Source organism: Periplaneta americana, chromosome 16, assembly GCF_040183065.1.
Source record: "Periplaneta americana isolate PAMFEO1 chromosome 16, P.americana_PAMFEO1_priV1, whole genome shotgun sequence".
Classification (NCBI taxonomy): Eukaryota; Metazoa; Arthropoda; class Insecta; order Blattodea; family Blattidae; genus Periplaneta; species Periplaneta americana.
Genome location: NC_091132.1, coordinates 18,026,779 through 18,051,449, shown reverse-complemented (window position 1 = coordinate 18,051,449; position 24,671 = coordinate 18,026,779). Strand labels below are relative to the sequence as shown.

Here is a 24,671-nt window from a genome sequence, read left to right as displayed (position 1 = left end):
GGCCCCCCCCCAAAGGTCTTTTTCCCTCCGGCCTCCCAACTAACACTCTATATGCATTTCTGGATTCGTCCATACGTGCTACATGCCCTGCCCATCTCAAACGTCTGGATTTAATGTTCCCAATTATGTCAGATGAAGAATACAATGCGTGCAGTTCTGTGTTGTGTAACTTTCTCCATTCTCCTGTAACATCATCCTTTTTAGCCCCAAATATTTTCCTAAGAACCTCATTCTCAAAAACCCTCAATGTCTGTTCCTCTCTCAAAGTGAGAGTCCAAGTTTCACAGCCATACAGAACAACCGGTAATATAACTGTTTTATAAATTCTAACTTTCAGATTTTTTTTTGACAGCAGACTGGATGACAAAGCTTCTCAACCGAATAATAACAGGCGATTATATTATGTTATATTATATTATATTACATTACTTACTCACTGGCTTTTAAGGAACCCGGAGGTTCATTGCCGCCCTCACATAAGCTCGCCATTGGTCCCTATCCTGAGCAAGATTAATCCATTCTCTATTATATCCCACCTCCCTCAAATCTATTTTAATATTATCTTCCCATCTACGTCTCGGCCTCCGTAAAGGTCTTTTTCCCTCCGGCCTCCCAACTAACAATCTATATGCATTTCTGGATTCGCCCATACGTGCTACATGCCCTGCCCATCTCAAACGTCTGGATTTAATGTTCCTAATTACGTCAGGTGAAGAATACAATGCGTGCAGTTCTGTGTTGTGTAACTTTCTCCATTCTCCTGTAACTTCATCCCTCTTAGCCCCAAATATTTTCCTAAGCACCTTATTCTCAAACATCCTTAATCTATGGTCCTCTCTCAAAGTGAGAGTCCAATTTTCACAACCATAAAGAACAACCGGTAATTGTTTTATAAATTATAACTTTCAGATTTTTTTGGACAGCAGACTGGATGATAAAAGCTTCTGAACCGAATAATAACAGGCGATTATATTATATTATATTTATTTTATTGTAAGTATTATATTATATTATTATGATGTACCGAAGTACGTACATATGATGTTTCCGTGCAGAATTCTGCGTTACCATAGGATGAAGGATGAACAGAAGAGAGAAAAATTCTCTCCGGCATCGGGACTCTAACCCGGGTTTTCACCCCTACGTGCTGGCGCTTTATCCACTAAGCCACATCGGAACTGGAATCCAGTATGCCTTAGTGGATAAAGCGTCAGCACGTAGAGCTGAAAACCTGGGTTCGAGTCCCGGTGCCGGAGATAATTTTCTCTTCTAGCCATGCTTCATCATATGGTCTGATGATCCACCTTTACGGATGTTCTCTGACCGTTGGAATGTAAACCGGTTGTAATCAATATTCTTCAATCGGGATGGTTTCGTGTTTAAGGTAATCAAATTCTACTTCTGTAACATCTGTGCGTTTAATGATCTGTCAAGTACAAAATTAACATAGCTACAGTACATGAGAGCTTAATACAAAAATAGTCAGCCAGCTTCATTTTGTGCGTTTATTTTACAACGGGCTCAGGTTCGCAGTTGTGCGTTGCGCGGTCTAGCCGAAGTAGTTATTGGCGTCAACGCTCGGCAACATTCCCAGCACGTACTCCTTGAGCATTCCGTCCAAGGAGCCGACAATTTGTTCGTTGAACAAGCCAACCACCCAGGTTGCAATGCTGGACACCAGCCAATCAAGGATGCCGAGCCCTGTTATCTCGATGCTGATGCCCCTGTGTGCAAACAAGCAACCCTGTCATACACAATACTGTAACTATACTAAACATATCGCCACCAGAACTCTGAGTGCAGAATTTTGGGTTAGTGAGTTATAGTAGTAATAATAATAATAATAATAATAATAATAATAATAATAATAATAATGTTGAGCTGGTTTTCGCACATTAGCGATGTTTTTTTTTTTTTTTTGAATATCCAAATTTATCGAACCCTATTTTACCATAAGGTACAGAGGTGTGAAAATTATTAGAATAATCTTAATTTTAAAGGCTTTTTAATAGTTCCTTCACAAATATTAATTGAATTGATGAATATTGGTATATATTACTACACTGATGTAGGATATATTTACTACTAACAATGCCGAAAAGCATTGTTGTAGATTGGTATTTTTCTTATTTTACAATTGTTATGGGAATTCAGAAATTATTATATTATGTTGGCGGAATTGGAAACATAAAAAATTATATGCACAAAACAGATGTATACGTTCATTTGAACCTTCACAACACTGTAAACGCAAAGAACAATTTGTTTAAAGCATTTATTAATTAATTTTTGATGTTTCCAATTCCGCCAACATAATATAATAATTTCTGAATTCCCATAACAATTGTAAAATAAGAAAAATACCAATGTACAACAATGCTTTCCGGCATTGCTAGTAGTAAATATATCCTACATCAGTATAGTAATATAATATACCAATATTCATCAATTCAATGAATATTTGTGAAGGAACTATTAAAAACCTTTAAAATTAAGATTATTCTAATAATTTTCACAACTCTGTATATTAGGGTTATAATTAAATACATTTCAGATACAAATAAGTACACAAATGTTACTGATGAATACTTATAATTTATAACAGACAGACAATTATATCACATGCAAGCACATATGAAGACATTATTACAAAAACAACCCTTGTCAAAATTGATATTTTTCAGGAGAACAATAAAGTTTGTGTGACTGCAACCTGTATATTTTTGTGTGGCTTTACTTTGTTTATAGTGTTTTTTTTCTCTCTCTTTATTTCTTGAGCAGCTTTACTTTGTATATTATAGTGTATTTATTTCTGTTTATTTATATTATTGTATTTGTATTCCTGGTGTTGTGGAAGAGAAGGCCTGATGGCCTTAACTACACCAGAATAAATAAATAAATAAATAAATAAATAAATAAATAAATAAATAAATAAATAAATAAATAAATAAATAAAAATAAATAGAGCAACACATGTCAGCTGTTTCCGTACAACTGGTGTTTATCATTGTGGTTATTGCACTTGACATGGGTCATTTTTGGAGTCTATAAACATTTAAAATATTATCAAATATGTCCTTAATTCAATTTCATTAAAAATGACTAGAGCTGTTTTTGTAATAATGTCTTCATATCTAAGTACATTATGTAGAATATATTACACACAAACACATATATATATATAATATAAAACCAGACGTATTACATAAAATTACATATATATATATATATGTAAAACATATATATATGTATATATATATATATATATACATAATTCATTTCCAAGAGATAGCTGCCCAGGCATCCTGGGTTGCCAAAAACACAGAATAATACATATATAAGAATAGTAACGATTACAGTAAAGTAGATGAGTCAAATTGAAATGTGAACTAGGAGCTTAAATTTAAGAAATAATAAATTTGTACATATATTTTAACAATCACACACTAACGAATGGAAAAGGGGGGGATTTTTCAGAATCGCCACAGACCCTTTAATGCTTGAAGTAATTATTTTTGGAATGATGTCATGGATTCCAAATGTTTTGATAGTGTTTACAGTTGATCGTGGGATGTTGCCTCTCGCTCCGATCATTAAACCATGTACTTCCCAGGTGCCTTCCATCTGATATTTTTCTCGAAAATACGGAATAGTAGGCTCATAAATTTGTTGTTTCTCTTTGTTGACCTCAGATGGTTGGGTCTGGCTCATCTCAAATCTAACAGTTGGGTCCAGAATAAAGCCTTTACTATTAGTCTTGTCTAGAGCCACGATGTCAAAAGAAGTACATATTTAATATAATAATAATAATAATAATAATAATAATAATAATAATAAAGAATGTTAAACAGTAATTAAACAGACATAAAAACAAACATATTGCATAAGAACAGACATATTACTTGTGCATAGCTAATGTACACACGACAGAAAAAGAATCATACTACAAAAAAAATTACAGACAGATGACATACAAAAATATATTACATAGAAATTACATACATATTTATCACAAAACTGACATATTACATTTCATACAAACGACATAAAAAACATTGGATATAAGTACACAGTAGATATTACATTACAAATACAGTAATATACAGTAGTGGCCTTGTTCAGTCCATAGAGTGATAGACTGGTAACTAAGACTTTCGTGGTTCGAATCCTGCCTGGGAAGGAAACTTTTTTTGTTGCTTAATCAAATTTATTCCCAATACTTTTCAATTGCAGCGATATTTTACTATTTAATTAACTTATTATTCCCAGAACATGAATTTTACCGGCTTATTTTCTAATGGCTTTCGAAATGGGCTACGTCAGCAGTCGAAACTACAACAATTTCAATAGATTACTCGCTATCTTGTGAATGCGGGCGTGGCATGCGCAGTGGCTCATTTCGGGGACTGTATTTAGATTTGAAAGGGAAATATGAGTATTCAGTGCAGGTTTTTAAAAAGGAAAATGATGGCAGTAGAATTAACTTAATTGCAAAGAAGTGAAATAATTTTCAAATTGGAACATGTGAGAAGCTAAGGTATTAATAGAAAGAGAGATAGCCAAGAAAACAAAATTATAACTGAAAGAAAACACTTATAATGATCTATACATTACTGTATTTATAAGAATACCGAGCAAAGAATACTATTTTGCTATGTTTTGAATAATTTTCCAGAAAAACGTGCATTTTGAAATGTATTAATTATGAAAAATTATATCGTGTTCAGATTACAACTTTCGTGAACATAATTCACATTTATTATAAAATCGATGCAATGTATTTAAATAGAAAAAATGAAATTTCATGAAATCTTTTAAGAAGAAAGTCTAAATACTTGTACAACATTTACAAGACACACAGTTTAACTTAATTTTAATTTTGTGCCTTCTCACTCCCATATTGAGATTTATATATTTATATTATATACAGTATATAAATTTTACTTCCTACACAAATATTTTAATGTATTTTAAGGCTCTGAGGAAACATTTGTATTATTTTATGAGTTGATGCCTTAGACAATATATAAAATAATTAGCCTAATCATTACACAGTTTATTGATTCAGTTAATAATAATAATAATAATAATAATAATAATAATAATAATAATAATAACAATAACAATAATAATCAAAGAGAAGCGTAGCGAAATCTTACAGCTCGTTTTCTTGAACACCCTGTAGAAATATGTAAATTGGACACTTACTTGGCGTACTCGATGTGGAAGTCCTGAAGGGAGATGACCGGTTCGTCTGCAAGGATGAGGCCTACTTTGAGGAACAAGGAGTTCTGTCCTACGGTTGCCCCCACTGTCCCAGTTGGTCCGATGTCCATGAATTTTGCGCTGTAGTAGCCGTAGCCAAGCTGAAAGCAACGAAATAAATTGAAACGGATGGAAATCCTATTTCCTGCGCAGAAATCGACCTGGACCTGAACGCTCTATGTAAATTTTAATAGGTTGTATTATGCATAATGCAACTTTTAAATAAAAAATGAAAATTTAAACATTTTCGGGCTGTAAAATAATACATACTGTATCAAAACCTAGAACAACTTTTGTTTATACATAATATGTGATAATATATTATATGTTTCTTATCGCGCTTTCAATTTCTTACAACTCTTCGAAACCGGGATCAAGCACTTTTTCTACCCCTCATTACAGAACGACTTTATATACTCCTATACTGTAGAAATACCTCGCCTCTGGACTTCGTTACCTAATGACGTCAAGGACTGCCGGACTTTATCACAATTCAAAATTAAATTGAAATTTTTTTTCTTATTTAATGCTTTTTAGATATTGCTAGAAGTGTTGGTTGCTGTGTTTTTTTTTACTCTAGATTAAAATTGCAAGTTCCTTGTTTATGTTAGTTGGTTAGTAAGGATACAATTATGGTAGTTATTCACCCATTAAAAGTTTGTGTGACTGCAACCTGTGTATATTTTTGTGTGTCTTTACTTTGTTTATAGTGTATTTTTTTATTTCTATTGGTGTATTTGTATTTCTGGTGTTGTGGAAGAGAAGGCCTGATGGCCTTAACTACACCAGAATAAATAAATAAATAAATAAATAAATAAATAAATAAATAGACAGATAAATAGATAGATAAATAAATAACCAAATAAATAAATAAATAACTAAATAAATAAATAAATAAATATCTTAGCTCAGTCAGATTAAAACTGTTATGCAAGGAACTTTTTATATCGACTTATAATTAATAATAAATGCCAAGAACTTCAGAACCAACAAACCCATAGAGACCAAGTTTGTACAGCATATACTGAAAAGTGCATAAACCTGTTGTGTCGTATAATAATATTAGTAGTAATACTAATAATAATAATAATAATAATAATAATAATAATAATAATTTTAAAACTCTAGTGAGTTAAAAAAATTTAGTCAAAGCTCTCCATAATATCACGATAATATTGTTTTCAATTGTTTTATTACGGTTGATCTAGAAACGTTAAATTTAATTTAATAGTGATGACTTTGAGGAGGCATAGACATATTCAGAAGTCACATTGAATTGACTTTTCTCACTCAATACTTCTTTGGAAAAGATGTTTAAATGTCTCTAATCTTTTTCTAGTTATGACCTAAAACGCGAGATTGTGTTAATTGACTTGGCCATTTAAATACGAATAGAACTTCCCATCTTTGGCAAGTCTATCTATGGCGTATTCTCGGCCTCATCTCGCCAATTCTATCGACGCTGAATAACTCAGCAGTTGATACAGCGTTGCTAAATAGCCAAGTAAAAAAAGAAGGAAAGCGTTAACTTACACCAAGTTCGTTGAGTCCCAGGCTTCCAAAGACGACAATCTCACCAGTTTCGTCGTTGAAATCCAAACTGATATCAGCTGTCCTCTTCAGTGTGCCCAGATTCCTAGCGTAGCCATCACGAGTGTAGAATTCTCCGTGCCATGTTACCCACAGAATCTGTACGGAAGAAACATTTGCACATATTGACTTGTGATGAAAGTTGGATCACATTATTTTTCTGTTTTAATGTTGAATATTTTTTGTTATTGATGGTCACTAGAATGAAACTGACAAATTTTCACGCAACACTGATGCAGACTCTGTCTTTACATGCTAATAATTTAACATCTATGACATATTTTATAGAAATATGTTATATGTAATGAAAGAAAAAAAACTGATCAGCTCAGAAAGTGTGCTCATTTTATTTCAAAAATAAAACTGTACATTGTTTTAAACCAGTGCTTTTCAAAGTGGGGTCATCGAACTTTATTCTGGGGGTTCGCGAGTATTCTGGATAGAGTAATTTTTTCTTCCCTCAGGAGGATTTTTATTTTTTTATGTTGCAGTAATGTCAGAAGCGCATTGGCGTTTGTTCTGTTGGTACAATAATTCGGTTGTCTACAGCCTCCGTGTGTTATTATAGTATATTGTGAAAGAAGTGTGGTAAGTGCATTAGAACAGAATCGGGAAAACAGTCTGGAAAAAGGAGGCGAAGCCTAGTTTTTTTTTAATTTTCTGAAATTCTGTTACGCACTTAACGCAAGTGAATTGTATACTATATTTTTGGACGATCGTCATTTAAATAGATTTGTTTTTAATTTTGAATATTGCATAAATTTTTTGATAAGTAAAAATTTCTCCTATAGGAAAGTTTGAATCTCGTTGCTATGGCGAAAATATTGGTCTATAATAAATTTAGGAACCACTGGTTTAAACAGTAACATATTGTAATACTTCTCCGAATGTTACAGACTTCAACCTCTAGCTACGGATAAACTTTAGATATGGCTCAGACATATTGCGAGTGAATACAGGATGTCCCTTACGTCTATAACCATAGGACAGTTATCTGAAATACTGTTTCTTCTTCTTTACAGGTACTTTTGAAGTCTGTCTGATATCGATAAATGAAGAGGAATGACATTCAAGAGATTCTGTTTGTTGGCAGCTGCAGTCACAGGGAAGTTGCCCTGGAATTTAATCGAATGTACCCAGAACGGGCGCCGATTACACACAATTTATGGGGAAAGCTAATTAAACATTCCAAAAGAAGCGATAGACAAACCACGCAGTGGATCACGGTACGTTAACAAATGTTCAAACTTTGAGTTTTCCCAAGGAACTGCGTGTAATTGGAACTCATTCTGTGTGCAATCGGTTAAATTCGAGAGCAAATTCTCTGTGACTGCGGCTCCCAAAAAAACAGAATCACTCGAATGCATTCATTTCATTTAGTGACATCATTCAGGCTTCAGAAGTACCTGTAAAGAAGAATAAACAACATTTCAGAGATTTGGATATGGTTGTAGAATTATGGGACACCCTGTATATTAATAAATGTAACCTTTTCAAAAATGTTTTGATCCAACTGTTTTTAGGAGTTAGGGCGATTTTTGTTTGACTTACACAATTGAAGGGGTTAGTGGAATAAGGGGGTATCCCACATTTTGATAAAAAATGAACTAAGTCCATATTATGAAAGGTGAGTCCATCTACTGTTAGTTTAATGTGCTATTTAAGTAAGGGATAGTCCCATTTTAAAGTAAATATGAACATATGAAAAGGGCTTTGTAAGTTGTATCAAAATTCTGAATGGAATAAGGAGGTATCCCACAGTTCCTTGAAACCTTGGTTCTGATTGGCCAGCTGTTTACCTAACTGACCAATGGGAGAATACTGCTTTGATACAATAAGTTTCCAAGCAACATGGCGGATGTTGACCGTACCAATGTTTTTGTAAGTGACGAAATGGTGAAAATAAGACAAATAATAGCAAAAAGAGGAAAAGAAATCCATAAAATGGAAAGACCTCAGCAGACAGAAGGCACGAAACAGTGGACAAGAATATATTACACGCACAGATAAAGTAATGTCTGCTAAAGTGTTCACTAACATACAGGAGAAGAAAAGCCACCAAATACAGGATGTTAAAAAGTATCCACTATTTTAGGAGGTGATAGTATGCATGAAAATAAGAAAATAATGTCTAATAAACATGGGTCCTACAACACACACTTGTTCATAAGAGGTGCTCAATGTGACGTCCATTCATGGCAATGCATTTCTCTGCCTTACAATACAGCAGACTGCCAGATAATCATACCGTAGTTGACACCCCTGGCATGGAATAATGATACGTCGCAAGGAATACTGAAAACAAAAGTCTGGTTGCAGATATGAGCAGGGTTCAGCAGAGATGGTGTTGTGAATTTTCATAATCAGCATGTGTGGGCTGATGAAAATTCCCATGCAGTTGAAGAAACGAGGCATCAGCACCCATTCTCAATCAACGTATGGGCAGGCGTTCTTGGTGAAAGATTAATAGGGCCATATGTGCTACCACAGAGACTTTTAGGACTTTCTTATTAACGTATTGCCTGCCTTGCTGGAGAATGTGTCATGTCAGCAGGACTACAGATGTGGTTCATACACGATGGCGCACCAGCACATTTTCACCACAATGTGCGTGAACACCTGACGTTGACATTTCAAGACCACTGCAATGGTCGGGGAAGCCTCACACATTGGCCTGCTCGTTCCCCAAACCTAAATCCCCTAGACTTTTGGTTATGGGGACACAGAAGTGGTTCATACACGATGACACACACCACTGCAATGGTCGGGGAAGCCTCACACCTTGGCCTGCTCGTTCCCCCAAACCTAAATCTCCTAGACTTTTGTTATGGGGACACATAAAGGAATCAGGTCAATTTCAAAGAGTGCGTGATTCCTTACTCCAAAGGGCAGAGAAATGCATTGCGATGAGTGGACATTAGATTAGTCACCTCCTATGAAGAAGTGTTCAGAAAGTATGTGTTGTAGGACCGATGTTTATTAGACATTATTTTCTTGTTTTGATGCATACTTGCACCTCCTAAAATATTGGATATTTTTAACACCCTGTATAGCAAGCACAGTTATGAAACCAAAGCACCCCGATGGAATGCTCATCAAAGCTGCTTAGCGTCCTGACATACTGTCCATATTAAAGTTCATACCTCCAATTCATCACAACTTTTATTTAAATTTGAAATCAGATAATGGATGTGAAGTAGAAAACAATGATCATAACTCATTACCTCCTGGTCTCGTTGCCTCATAAGTGGTGCCTTGTTGGTATCACTTATGAGGTTCAGACCTGTCTTCGGACAGTTGACTCAACAGACAAACGAATCTTATTTAAGTGTCTTTTGATTAATACCTTTCAAAGTTTGTTTTTTTCTTTCTTGTAAAATATGGTATATCATAAGTGAAATTTTCCTACAATAACAATAATAATCAAGATATTATGCTCTACATTTGCAGAAAGTTAGTTCAATACCTACCTAACACATTACCCAAAAGACTTTGTGATTCTTATTATTTTCCTTGAGTTACAGAGAATCTAACAAAATGCTAAATATCTCAAAAACATACTATTGAGGGATACCCCCTTCTTCCACTAAGCCCTTCAATTACTATGCTGAGTGCATGACATAGTAATCTTAACAATTTCAAGTGTGTGACGTCCGCACAGATAGACGTGTCTATAGGCAGAAGTCGCGCAGAATGTATGAGACTTTGTAGGAAAAGAAATAATTCCCAGTCTAGTAATAATGGAAATCCATTTGAACTTGATTTTTTATGTAGAAGGTATTTCTCGAAAATTTCAAATCTAATAAAATGTGTTTTAAGACTCAAACGAAGAGAAATGGGGCACGTACCTCTTTAGAGAAGCTGGCTTCGACGTTGGGGATGGCCAACTGCTCGAAGTGGTTTTGTATAACATATTCATCAACGTTGATCAAGAGCTGGTCCACGTAGTCATTGGCAATCACCCTCATCTGCCTAGCGTGTTCTCTGGAAAGGAAAGGAAACGTATAGGCTTATATCAGAATCGGTTTTATTCTGGATTATAGCCTATTATAATGAAATATACATACTTTAGAATTAAAAGAATAATTAGAATCCAACCATATTTTACTTTTTGACGACAATTCAAGCAAAATATAACAATAATAATAATAATAATAATAATAATAATAATAATAATAATAATAATAATAATAACAATCTTTATCATTTTAACACTTCTACTTTCTTCTTTCTTATAATATCATGTTTTCTTTCGTGCTTCATCAATTTCATCATGTATATCATCAAACCATTCCTTGTACATACATAGTGTTTTGCCAAATGGGAGGTCTTTCACTGCAAACCCAACATTCTCCAATCTTTCCTAATTTCCGCCTTCCTCTTAGTCTTAATGTCGTCTATCATCTAATATTGCCTTCTGCCTCGAACTCTTCTCCCGTTCACCATTTCTTCCAGTGCATCCTTCAGTAGACAGTTTCTTCTCAGTCAATGATCCAACCAATTCCCTTTCCTCTTCCTCATAAGTTTCACCATCATTCTTTCTTCACCCACTCTTTGCAACACAGTTTCATTTCTTATTCTGTCTGTCAACTTCACACGTTCCATTCTTCTCCATATCCACATTTCAAATGCTTCTAGTCGCTTCTCTTCACTTCTTCGTAATGTCCATGTTTCTGCCTCATACAATGTCACATCCTACATCAAGCACTTCACTAGTATCTTCCTTAGTTCTTTTTCCAGAGGTCAGCAGAAGATGCTCCTTTTTCTATTAAAAGCTTCCTTGGTCATTACTATCCTCCTTTTGACTTCCTGGCAGCAGCTCATGTTACTACTTATAGTACCCCTCAAGTATTTGAAGCTGTCAACTTGTTCTACTGCCTCATTTTGAATTCGAAAGTTTACCTTCTTTATTTTTCTTCCGATAACCATGGTCTTCGTCTTGTTGGCATTTATGTTCATTCCATACTGTTTACAGCTGTCATTTAGCTTTAGTAACATATCCCTTGGGCGGCCGGGTAGCTCAGTTGGTAGAGCAGCTGACTACGGACTGGAAGGTCCGGGGTTCGACAGGATTTTTTCTCGTTGCCAAACTTTCAGAACGGCCCCGAGGTTCACTCAGCCTCCTATAAAATTGAGTACCGGGTCTTTCCCGGGGGTAAAAGGCGGTCAGAGCGTGGTGCCGACCACACCACCTCATTCTAATGCCGAGGTCATGGAAAGCATGGGGCTCTACCTCCATGCACCCCAAGTGCCTTCATGGCATGTTACGGGGATACCTAACATATCCCTTAGTATCGTCTCTTCTTCTGCTAACAGCGCCATATCATCAGCAGACCTTATGCCCTTTATTCTTCTTCATCCTACTGTCGTCCCACCCACGTACCATTCCTTATATTAAGTAATATTTATTTTTCATTTTATAGGCCTAGTTTCTATCGTTTCTAGTTTTATCATCACCTTCGTCCTATATCCTGCAGATACTGTCACCTAAATGCAAGAATGAGGTATGTTGCAAATCTCTTAGTGAAACTGCAGTAAGAAAGGAAATTATTTCGTTTATCCGCCTTTTCAAGTATACAATTTTCATCTACAAAGTTGAAATTTGAAATGAGTATGTAATTTCTTATCATATTTTATTTAGTTTTATATTCAATTTGCTAAATAATTTAAAAAAAGTCCCGTCGCTCTAATTTCCGGCAGCCAATCGCGTTGCAGGTCGGCTACATTTAAACGTGTGCGTCTTGTGATTCGCTGATTCATTTCTTAAGGCTCGATAAATACTTAATATAATCGTCGCCATTTTAGCTCTTTCGTTGGCGTTCGCAGAAAGCACACGAAGACGTTATTTGCCGCTCAATTATTTGCTGAATTACATTGCGTTTGATTTATTATCATAGGCGCTACGACATGATAATGTTTAACGGTGTGGCAAATAGATTCCTCGTATGGTAGCTCGGGAACGTAAGAACAAAAAATGGCGAAGGATATTACCTACCTAGATTTTATAGAGCCTTCACTTTCTAAGACGTAAGCAAAGAGGCGGAGTCACGCCGGAAATAACAGCGTCGGTACTGTAGTTAAATTATTTTATGGCGCTTTTATAAAATGTTCCATTAGAAGTATAAACAGTAAGCCAATGTCTGGAATACAGTAAACAGTTATAGGAAAAAAATGTCCAAGATGTTATTCATCCCGTTTTTATAATTTAATTTGGAACAGCGTCATCAAAATTGTTGATCCGAAAAGCTTGGCCTCCTTTTGTAAGTGTACATTCATGAAACACCAACAGACCCGTGTGGGGGAGTCTTTAAGTTTAACAGGTGACCGGAAAGTGTGCTTTATTGCATGCCTACTGTTCCCAAGACACGGGGCTTCTCAAGAATGTTGGCATTCCACGCGCACAAAGCTTAGGAGCAACATGCAAAACCACAGCTTCTTATTTCTGAGCCGCCTCAGTTTCTTCCTCTAGGTATTATTTTTGTCCTGCATATCGTTTTATTACGGTAACACGCAACCCTTCCAACGCTCCTTACAAACCATTGGATTTTTCTAAGGGTTAGCGATCGGACCTCGTGCTGCAGGGCTAGATTAGGGAGTGAGTTCGAATCCTATATGCGATAATTTTCTGGTTGGTTTTCTGACGTGAAAACATCTTATATGACAACCACAGGGTAAAATATATAACAAAAATTGCAACGAAAATGCAAGAAGACAGGAGTTGCGGACCGCGAAGTCAACACTACCATGGCAACTAGCTAAAATAAAATATAAAAAATACACATTTCAATGTGCAAGTTTACATCTTCCGTTGTTTCTTCCCCCGATGCTGCTTACACGTTTCTCTCCCCTCTCCCCCTTTTATGGCGTAGCTTTTAGGTTACGACCATTTTCGATTTTCTCCCTCAAAATTCTCCAGAGTTCCTTCAATGTAACAGCGAAATTCGGAGTGAGAAAAGTGGCCAACGGGCTTGGAGCTCACATATTCATATTTTCTCAGCCCCAAACTTCCTTGCAGGGATACGTTTTAGCGAACGTTTTAAATTCTCCTCCCTCTTTCATCCATTCTAAGGCAAGTTTATTATTTTTTATAAATTAATTTTCAAATATTTAATGAAAATTTTATTTTATTTAAATTCTCTATATGGTGAATTACGATTTAATTCTGAATCACTCAACTCTCACACCAGTTGGATCAGTTCATTGTTCGTTGATTGTTGGCAGTGGAGGGACATTCACTAGATCGTTTATACTTTGTAACTGAACTGCGGAAGAATGGTTGTAAAATGCCTTTTTCTTTGTCTTGCATACTCGCTGTCTTACCAATGCACTATTCATTTCACGCTTTCTTTCACTTCACGCTCTCGTTCGTTCAAAAGTAACATTTTCCAAATCGATTAAGTGCGAAAGTCAAGTTTTTCAAATCTTAGTTGCAAAAGTCACATTTTTCAAACTTCGGTAGCAAAAGTCGCATTTTTCAAATTTCGGTTGCAAAAGTCACCTTCTCCAAATTTTGGTTGCAAAAGTCGCATTCTCCCAATTTTGGTTGCGGTTTTCCATAGATTTACAAAAATTATGTGTAAAGTTTTAACATTAGACCTACTATACTGTAGAAAAAAAGTGAATAAAATGACATTGTTAAAACGCTTTATACCAGAAGATATGCCGGAATTATGAGCTGAACGAAACAAAATAATCGCCCTGTAATCTAGTGGAAACTTATTAGCTGAGGAGTATGTGACTTTTATAACTAGATTTACAGTGGAGAATATTAGTTTTGAATTACATCCAACTTTCGTCAGAACTAGTTAATAGTCTATAATATTTAATATAGGTGAATGTAATTTTTGTTGCACAGGTCGAATTATACTTTATTCACATGCAGATCAGAATATTGAACAAGAATACGTCAAATATTCATTTTACCCAATAGTGGAGAATGTAAGTTTTGCAGTAACACCGCTCAAGTATCCCTGTTTTTTTAATAAAAGTATACGAGTAGATCGACTAAGGAAATTGATGGTTTAAATTACTGGAGAAATGCGTAGTACAAGGAAAGAAAAAACATTCTGAATTGGGAACGGGCGTTTCTATTCCAAATCGCGATTTCGAAGAGAAGAAGAAGAAAAAGAGAAGAAAGTGAGTAAAAAGATCGTTAACATTGTTACCTGTAAGTTTGTGCCATTCTGGTGTTTCCAATGAGCTCGTCGACGGACATGTCTGTTAGGATCTCGTCTAGTTGTTTCTTAATGTAACCATTCAGTACATAGCGAAGTTCACGTTTGAGATGTTCTGTGATCACTACGTCTGAAAGTAATATATACGTTTATGAATAATTTGGCTGTTCAAAAATATCGTGGACTGAATTAGCCTATACATTACACGTGGTGCTAGTGTGAAAAATTAAAAAATAAAATCTGAATGCTGCAAGGAACATAGTAGCACATGCATTTATCTCGACAGCATTGTATTCATTTGTTTTCCATTTGCTAAAGAGTAATACCGCCATTTTATTACAACCTAACCTAAGAAAATGTAGTTCAAAATTCGAAATCGCATTTATCAATCTTACTGTGAAAGTCATTGAGAATATCCGTGACTCTCAATTAATGAGAAGATTATAACCATGTTGAAATGAGTATGAAGGATAATTCTCTTACGTATAACTGAATGTAATTGTTGAGCATTGAACTGAAAACAATTGACGACACATTTCTGTTCACAACAACGGACTATGTATTTAATATTCAAACAAGCAGGATTGCTAACATCTAAATGACCAGCTTAACAAAGGTGGCTAATATTGCTGCTTTTTCTCCTACTACAATTCTGAATGGCCTATATAAAATACGATTTTATACTTCAATAATGAAAATATATACTATAAAACTGGCAAATGTTGTAAATAATGGGTATTCATAGTGTCTGTTTAAAATTGTCAGATTGGCAAAACTTGTAACCAGTTTTTTTTCCCCATCATTGCCATCGAAACACAGCTAGCGACTTTCATACTTCAAAGCCAAACTGACGAACTTACATGATGATACACTTTGGATCATAAGAGTTAAACCTCTTAGTTTTAACTACTCAAGTAGCTCTAGTGTTATTACAATGTTGCGTATACATTTTATGTTCAGAAATATTACCTTTGATTTCCGAATCTGAGCCACTGGAAACTTCTCCATCCTTAGATTGGTATTTCACCTAGAAATAGAGTATTGGAATTAATAATAATAATAATAATAATAATAATAATAATAATAATAATAATAACTTGTAATCTGCAGTAATCTTTTTAAATATTCGTACACTGAGAGGCGATAAATTAGGATTAAATTTAACAGTTTTACACTCAATTCTTCGGAGTTTGAAAATGAAATAATTGGTTTACGAAAGCTAAGGTAGGTTTTGGAAAATGAGACACATTATTGCTTATAAATTGCTTGACAAGCAATATATGAGGAGCACTTTTAACTAATTAAAAGTAATAATATTATGATGAACTATAATTTGTTTATAAATCACTGACACCAGTTGGATCAAGCATTTACCTTGGTAGTATAGGGAAATTCACTACATCTTTGACACTTTGTAACTAAAGTGTATAAGAGAGTTTAAAATATGCCTTTTTACTTGCCCTGCATTCTCTCACTCTTTTCAGTCTACTCTTTTTCATTTTTGGCTCAGTTTTCAGCGGTTCATTTGCACGCTTTCTTTCGTTCAGCTCCTGATTTCGACATAATTTCTAACTAAATCAAAATACTACACAGAAGAGCACTGCTCGACAGAACCCCATTTCCACGAGCGTTTATTGTTATTTACTGAAGAAAATTATTTGTGGAATAGAAAATATTGTTATGATTAATTTTATCTTGAAAAGATAATATCATTATTCAACTAATGTACTTCATAAATGAGAAAAACAGTGGCATTAGTCACTTTATATAATAACGAATTAAAAATACGCTGTATGTATTATTTGGCTGTATTATTAATGTTATTGGTGCCAGGACAGTCTTACCGTAACGCTGGGGTTCACAAGTTCGTACTGGACGTCGTAGTTGACTGACTGGAAAGAATCCTCCACTATTGACAGACCGACTTTTCCTGCCACTTTTATGTCTTCGAACTGGAGGCTGCAACATGCAAAGTTCAAATACAGTCTGTGTAGTAAGTAGGTATAATTATGGTACTGTATAGGAAGAAATGGGGGTTCAGTTTCGTTCCGAGTTTAACAAGCCGGAAATTTTAAACTACAACATAGATTACTATAATAATAATAATAATAATAATAATAATAATAATAATAATAATAATACTGTAATATCTTACAAATGGCTGTTAAAGAATCCGTAGGTTCATTGCCGCCCTCGCATAAGCCCGCCATTGGTCCCTATCCTTAACAAGATTAATCCATTTCCTATCATCATATCCCAACTCCCTCAAATCCATTTTAATATTATTCTCCCATCTACGTCTCAGCCCCCCCCCCAAAGATCTTTTTCCCTTCGCCCCCCCAACTAACACTCTATATGTATTTCTGGATTCGCCCATAGGTGCTACATGCCCTGCCCACCTCAAACGTCTGGATTTAAAGTTCAAAATTATGTCAGGTGAAGAATACAATGCGTGCAGTTCTACGTTGTGTAACTTTCTCCATTATTCTGTAACTTCATCCCTCTTAGCCCCAGATATTTCCCTAAGCACCTTATTCTCCAATACTCTTAACCTCTTCATCTCTCAAAGTTAAGAGTCCAAGTTTCACGACCACACAGAACCCGATAATGTAACTGTTTTATAAATTCTAACTTTCAGCTTTTTTGAGATCAGACTGGATGCCAAAAGCTTCTCAACCGAATAATAACACGCATTTCCCCATATTTATTCTGCGTTTAGTTTCCTCCCGAGTGTCATTTATATTTGTTACTCTTGCTCCAAGGTATTCGAATTTTTCCAGGTTTTAAGACAATAAATTTCCAATTTATATATTTCTATTTCGTACTATGTTCTGGTCACGAGACATAATCATATACTCTGTTTTTTTTTCGGGATTTACTTCTAAACCTATGTCTTTACTTGCTTCAAGTAAAATTCCCGTGTTTTCCCTAATCGTTTGTGGATTTTCTCCTAACATATTCACGTCATCCGCATAGACAAGCAGCTGATGTAATCCGTTCAATTCCAAACCCTCTCTGTTATCCTGGACTTTCCTAATGGCATATTCTAGAGAAGACTTAATTTGTTATAACTAATATTTCTACTATTCAAGTTACTACTACTACCACCATTCATATGCTTTGTACCACTACTGGAGTAACTAAACGTAATAGACCGAAAGCAGTGGACCACCCTTCTACCTTCGGGTAGCAGGGCCCTTTGCGTACAACCAAGCACGAGACTATAGTTTGTAAAGATAAGGCATTATCTTACCTGAACGTTCCGACGTTAGTAACAGGAATGATGGCAATGGTAGCTTTGCTGGAAACTTCGTAGGAGCCCTCGACTTTCAGAGAGCCCAGACTGAGGTCCAATGCCATGTTGAGGAACTCTAGGTTTGGTTTCAGGTCACTCACATCAATAGCTGGCACGTTCACCAACTTCGTGTTAGAAAGTTGCCTGAAATTTAACAATCAAAATCACAGATTTGCATAGTACCAGCCTTAGCTCAGCCAGTTTATATTTCTAACCAAGAGTTCCTAGTTTCAGTTTCCCTCAAATCCTGTGACTTTTTGGTGGAAAACAATGCTATGACGAAATATATCCCTAGTATTTCAGTTCTCCCTCTAATTCTTGTTTCAGATATTTTTAACATTCACAATTGTCCTTGGTAGAATCGCCATGTTTTCGGGAATCTCCCGTTCACACCTGGGCTAGGTGATTGGACATAAACATTTTTATAGAATTTCGAACGTATTCTAACGTACCTCACGTTGAGGGACAAACGTTGTTTTTCTGAAATAGTTCGGTTTTAGACAAATCTTGTGTATGTGATAATTTTAAATTGTTTTCTGTCTCACAAATGATTTTGAAGCATTTCACAGACACCCTGTGCATCAGGGTTTTTAGAAGTTTCGGAAGTATTTTTATAGGGATAAAGTGAAATCTCATTTCATTATTATTTTTTTACATATTTTATGAGGTTGCTGTTCGACACTATCGATATGTCGGGAGTTTATTTTTTTCCACGTGACACTCCATCTTTTTAGTCCACATATAACACGAAGTTTCTTGGAATTCGCAAAATTCAAGGCGTATTTACAAGCACAACATTCAAATTAACAAATGACAAACGGTAAACATATCTCCTAACAACGCAGTGTTGTGATGACAAACAAAAGAGCTGCGAATTTATATATCAACCTAATATAATAGAAAACGCACGCAGACTAGTAAATATTGAAGAATATCTGTGGTTAGAAGTCTGATTTTTCCCGTGCGAAATTTCAGCTACTTGATTTCACTACAGCTGGCCCGTGTGTCTTTAATGTCTGATTGCAATACTCGTATTTAGGCTTATATCTTATATCTGATTCGTCGTGATATTTCTAAATTGTGAAAGGAAATATAACGTCACAAAATAGAATACTTACATTGCAATATCATCGGTGACGTGAAAGTAGATGTTTTCAAGCTGCAGATCTACAGAGCTTGGGCTGACACGGCTCTGCTTCACACCCTGTGTGTAAGAAAAAAACAAATTGAATTATGAGTGATAGAAGATAGCGGTCATTAATTATAAATACTAAAAAGGAAGATATTTGTTACGAAGTTCTTGAATTATGTTCGGATGTATTAAAAGAAATTACGGCATTTCGAAGGTTAGGGCTAACTATTCATTCAATCGGGATTAAATTCATGTGTCATATGCAAGATACTGTTTATTTTTAAAGTAAAAATTGAATTTTCCCTACAATTCATTGTTCATAGACTACAAGTACACATTAGCTTCTTTGTTGAGCGGGAAAAAATTCGTAAGTTATTTTGTGTCTTTTGGCAAACATGCATTTGTGTCAGATTCTAAATAATGATGATAAAGATGATAATGATGATGATGATGATGATAATAATAATAATAATAATAACAATAATAATAACAGATGCTTGAAAAATTTGGTCATTATTAGTTAAATAATTAAAAATATTAAACAAAAAAACTTAATCACTTCAGTCTTCAATTAAATTGTTAAGTGTTGTAAAATTTTTGGGAAAATTCCTATTTCTTTCGTAATAGCATTGGACTACCTGTGTCCCACTAACATTTAGTGATAGAACCTTGGCTTCAAACTTCAAAATTAGTTTATCATTAGTAATAAAGTTATTAATCTTTTAATGAACAAAATTGTAACTATGCAAAAAAAAAAAATAAATAAAAAAAAAAAAATGAAAAACCGAAGTCTTTGCCCAACACACTGATGTTTGTTTTGTTTTCGTTTTTTTTTTTTACCTGAACTATTATAATATTTATAACTCATTAAACTTTTAAGCTACTTTTGAATGATCCTAAACTCTGTTCATACCTGAATGACTCGAGAGGCAAAGGACTTTTCTGCATTCTTCAGTATAGATGACAGCTCATCGGCCACGACTGAAACAAACTATCTGTGTCAGTAATTGAGAATTATAGACGCCAATCATTTTTAATTCAGTGGACGTCAAAAAAACTTTCCCCTCTATAGCCATTCATGTAAGTTTCTGATCATATTGATACTAAGTTTACATGCATTAAAGCAAGTTATTAAATTGTCCATAGTAATAGTATTGCCATCAATGATGTCATGGGACACTACTACTACTGCTGCTGCTATTTGACGGAAATATAATATTGTTGCCATGTGTTCATCGTACGGAATAGGTACTTACCCAGCTTAGGTATAACTTTCTTTACTGCTTCCGCCTTCTTAAGGGATGCTGCATTTACTGCAAGCAGCAAGACAGCGATGTAGATGACAATAAGTTGGTTCTTCATTTTATACAAGGATCAATGCCACCTTTCTATGAGGTCTGCCTGTTGAAGCAATACCGTACAATACAGTATATAACATCAATGTAAATTTGAAACAACTATTACAACAGGGGAGAAAATAATACACGTCTCTTCTTGCTTTGGAGTAGATGTCATTAGTATTTTGATATTTGTTTTATATTTATGTCAGTCGTTTAGTTGCAAATGCAACTACATCAGAATCATGTAATTTTTAAAGAAGCACAAACGCATCAAAATCTTTTTGTATGATTAAGTTAAAAGGTGAATATCTTGTAAGATATAGGTATGGGATAGATACAAATATGCCTAAAATATAATTATTAAACTATTTATACAGGATGTCTAAAATAGGCCGACCAATTAATTGTGGTAGCAGCCACAGAGTAAAGAAATGTTCCAGTGAATACCCTACAGTTCAAATTTAAATATTTTTAAAGTTATTCTGTGAATATGTTAAAGTCTCGTCTCGATAATGAAAGTTAAACAATCTCTGAAAGATATCAATGAATGTTTATGTTTTCAGTCAGTGACTTATCACACAATATTCAAGAGATAAATTATTTTATATTACATATTTTATGATTTGCATAAACATTTTCGTCGCATTTGCAACATCATCAGATACATACAATTTCTAATACTGTATATTAACGTCAGTTATAAGTGAAGCAGGTATTAGTCAATATTAAAGGTGAATGTTAAAATTAGGACGCCATTTTTATTTTTAAAGCTCTACTTCACAGGTTTTTTAAACAACACTAAACTTTGATTGTCATTTCCCATAACTGTAATTTTTTGCTTTATTTTGTACAGAAAATTATAATTGTTCTGAAGAACTGTTAAAGCTACATACGTGGTATTTGGTACACACATTATTTAAGACTATTAGGAAATATGATGAAAGAGTAATGGAACGGAGAAAAATTCTCTCCGGCGCCGGGATTTGAACCCGGGTTTTCAGCTCTACGTGCTGATGCTTTATCCACTAAGGAAATGTTTCTCTGTAATAGAAGTATGTTATTTTGTTGCATTTGAGAAAAAATATGCTTCCATATTTCTATAAAAAGTACAAGTAGACCTACTTCTAAAGTAAATTCTTAAAATATAATTTTTTATTTTAAAATTTTGAAAACCAGTACCGAAATTCTGCTATGAACATTTTAAAGAACGTGCTTTCAGCAGTGAAATTTTGTAGAAATTTTGAATTTATCTTTACAAATGGCTGAGATACATCCATTTCAATGAATTACTGTATCCTGCATTTTTTTAATTTGGTCCCCAATTTCTTTTTATCATCTCGAAGTTGAGTTGTAGCAATGATATTTGTACACACAAAATGAAAATCATAGAGTAATTAGGAAAAAAAAATTCAAAATTTAACCATCCTCTGCCAATAATAACTTAAAGCGTGTGATGTCATGCACAGATAAACATGTCTACAGGAAGCATTCGCGCAGAATATACGAGGCTTTATAGGAAAAGAAAACATGAAGAGAAATATAATTCCCAATCTATTAATAATGTACCCATACGAAGAAAGACTAATACTGAATTCGTACGTGGCTACAAACAACGCGAAACCCAAGAAAAAAACATTAGAAACATCTACATCAACTCTCCCTAACTTTATTCAACGTTAAACATTGAATTCAGGTTCCCTAATCACTTTTCATTTAAAATTTAAGTTATTCTGTGGAGAATATAATGTCACTTTTGAACATTCTATACATTTTATGAAGAAAGACTGTATCCTGCTATTTTTTAAATTTTGTCCCCAATTTTTTTCAAAACTTATCTCGATTTTAAGTTGTTGCAGCAACGACATTTCTATACACAGAAATGAAAATCATACATCAATTAGGAAACAAATTCAAATTTAACCTCTCTGCTTAATAACTTCAAGCGTGTGCGTTGTGCACAGATAAACTCGTCTATAGGAGTAGTGGCATAGAATATATGAGTGTTTATAGGAGAAGAAAACAAGAAGAGAAATGTAATTTCCATTCTAGTAATAATGTACCTATATGAAGAAAAACTAATACTGAATACGTACTTGAGTATAAAAACGCAAAACCCAAGCAAAAACGTTACAAACGTCATCAGTTCTCCTAACTTTATTCAATGTTAATCCTTGAATTAAGCTTCCCTAATCACATTTAATTTGAAATCGAAATTATTCTGTAGAGAGTATAATGCCATTTTTGAAAATGTTATAGGCTCTATTCTGCTATTTTTTAAAATTTGGTCTCCAATTTTTTTTTCAAAACTTACTTCGAATTTAAGTTGTTGCAGCAACAATATTTGTACAACAAAGGTGAAAATCATAATCAGTTAGGAAAATAAATTCAAATTTAACCATCCTCTCTGTTTAATAACTTCAAGCATGTGACGTCATGCACAGATAAACACGTCTATAAGAAGCAGTGGCTCAGAATATATGAGCGTTTATAAGATGAGGGTGGTATCGGTGTTGCGTGAGATTCACTCAGGGTAACCGAGGTACGGTTGTGGTGTAGGTTGATGTCGGGAATAATACCAAGCCGGCTACTTAAATAAAAGGCAGCGTACACTTCAAAACTATAAGTTTATTGTCGTATCCACTTGGTAAACCCTAGAATATGTATTTCCGGCTGACATATAATTCAATCGTTGGTCGCACTTCCGTATCGACTCTATGGCGGCTCTGAATAAGCTCTATCCGATACTACAAATTCAATACTCTGTCCAGTACACTATGACACGAAGCGAAATAGTAGTCCTGTCGACACCAAACGAAGTAGTTATTCTGCCCTGTATGTAGGGCCGCCGACACGATGTAAAATTGTTTTGATGATCTCCGCTCCGAAGCGGAATAGTAGTCGTCATCTCCGCTCCCCGTCACCCTTATTTATAAAAACCTATCCTACGCTAAAACTACCTATTCTATTGGTTAAAAACTACGTCACTAACTGGCCTAAAATCTATTCCCTATTGGTCCAAAGTGACCTCATAAGCTGGACCAAGATCTCTTCTTATTGGGCGCGAAATATGTCATCTCTAAATTTAGACTTTGGATTTCCCATAACCTCAAATTAGTTTGTATATCTCACAAGAATACCCGTTCTTTGGAAAACCCAAGCTTGGCAGTATCTTTCCCACGGGTCCAGTCTAACTCCGGCTTTAGAATTTTATGCTTCATCGAGTCTCTATACGAAAACCCCGCTCAAGGTGGCCCTAAATCTGTCCGATGCTGACAAGTGACGAAACACCTGTGTGAGGAAGCTAATTCTAACGAAGTCGTCAGAACATCCCCGCGAATACATGTAATAAAAATATGGAGATATCACTTCGCTGATAAATCGGTCTCTCCCTCTCCTAATTACTGCTTCAAGGAAAAGAAAACAAGAAGAGAAATATAATTTCCATTCTAGTAATAATGTACGTATACGAAGAAAAACTAATACTGAATGCTTACCTGAGTATAAAAACGCAAAACCCAAGCAAAAACATTACAAACTACTACTTTAATTCTCCCTGACTTTGTTAATAATGTTTATCCTAAAACTAAGCTTCCCTAATCACATTTAATTAAATATTGAAATTATTCTGTGGAGAATATAATGCTGTTTTTAAAAATGTAATATATTTTATGAATGAAGCACGTTTACGACAGATCAATTAGTACGATTGAAAAAGTAGAGAATTGAAGAGATGTATTGTGAGACTTACTTTTGTCCTGTATAAATTCGGCTACTTTCTCGTTCTCTGAAAATTGAGATAGGTCTCTTGTATTTATATTAATTGAACATCTTATACTGGGTTTAAATCTGTATATGATTACTCAGGCATATTTGAT

General features: G+C 34.6%; 1 protein-coding gene across 1 annotated transcript; it reads right to left on the bottom strand.

The window, feature by feature from the left end:
* Positions 1-1,399: 1,399 nt before the first annotated feature.
* Positions 1,400-24,659, bottom strand: LOC138691135 (uncharacterized). Its single transcript, XM_069812871.1, has 12 exons — positions 24,545-24,659; positions 20,713-20,857; positions 20,370-20,437; positions 19,443-19,528; positions 18,283-18,468; positions 16,874-16,988; positions 15,999-16,056; positions 15,021-15,159; positions 10,704-10,839; positions 6,799-6,954; positions 5,209-5,366; positions 1,400-1,724 (listed from the first exon to the last, which is right to left on the bottom strand). Exons 2-12 carry the CDS (start codon positions 20,816-20,818, stop codon positions 1,550-1,552), a joined length of 1,383 nt encoding a protein of 460 aa, XP_069668972.1. The 5' UTR covers positions 20,819-20,857; positions 24,545-24,659; the 3' UTR covers positions 1,400-1,549.
* Between the last annotated feature and the right edge of the window lie 12 nt (positions 24,660-24,671).

Bases quoted from the DNA above. Each gene is read 5' to 3' on its own strand.
- LOC138691135 (XM_069812871.1), bottom strand. From the start codon at position 20,818: ATGAAGAACCAACTTATTGTCATCTACATCGCTGTCTTGCTGCTTGCA. The intron at 15,160-15,998 runs GTAATATTTCTG...TATTACTTTCAG, and splicing joins CTCAGATTCGGAAATCAAAG to ACGTAGTGATCACAGAACAT. The intron at 10,840-15,020 runs GTAACAATGTTA...TTTCCTTTCCAG, and splicing joins AGAATGGCACAAACTTACAG to AGAACACGCTAGGCAGATGA.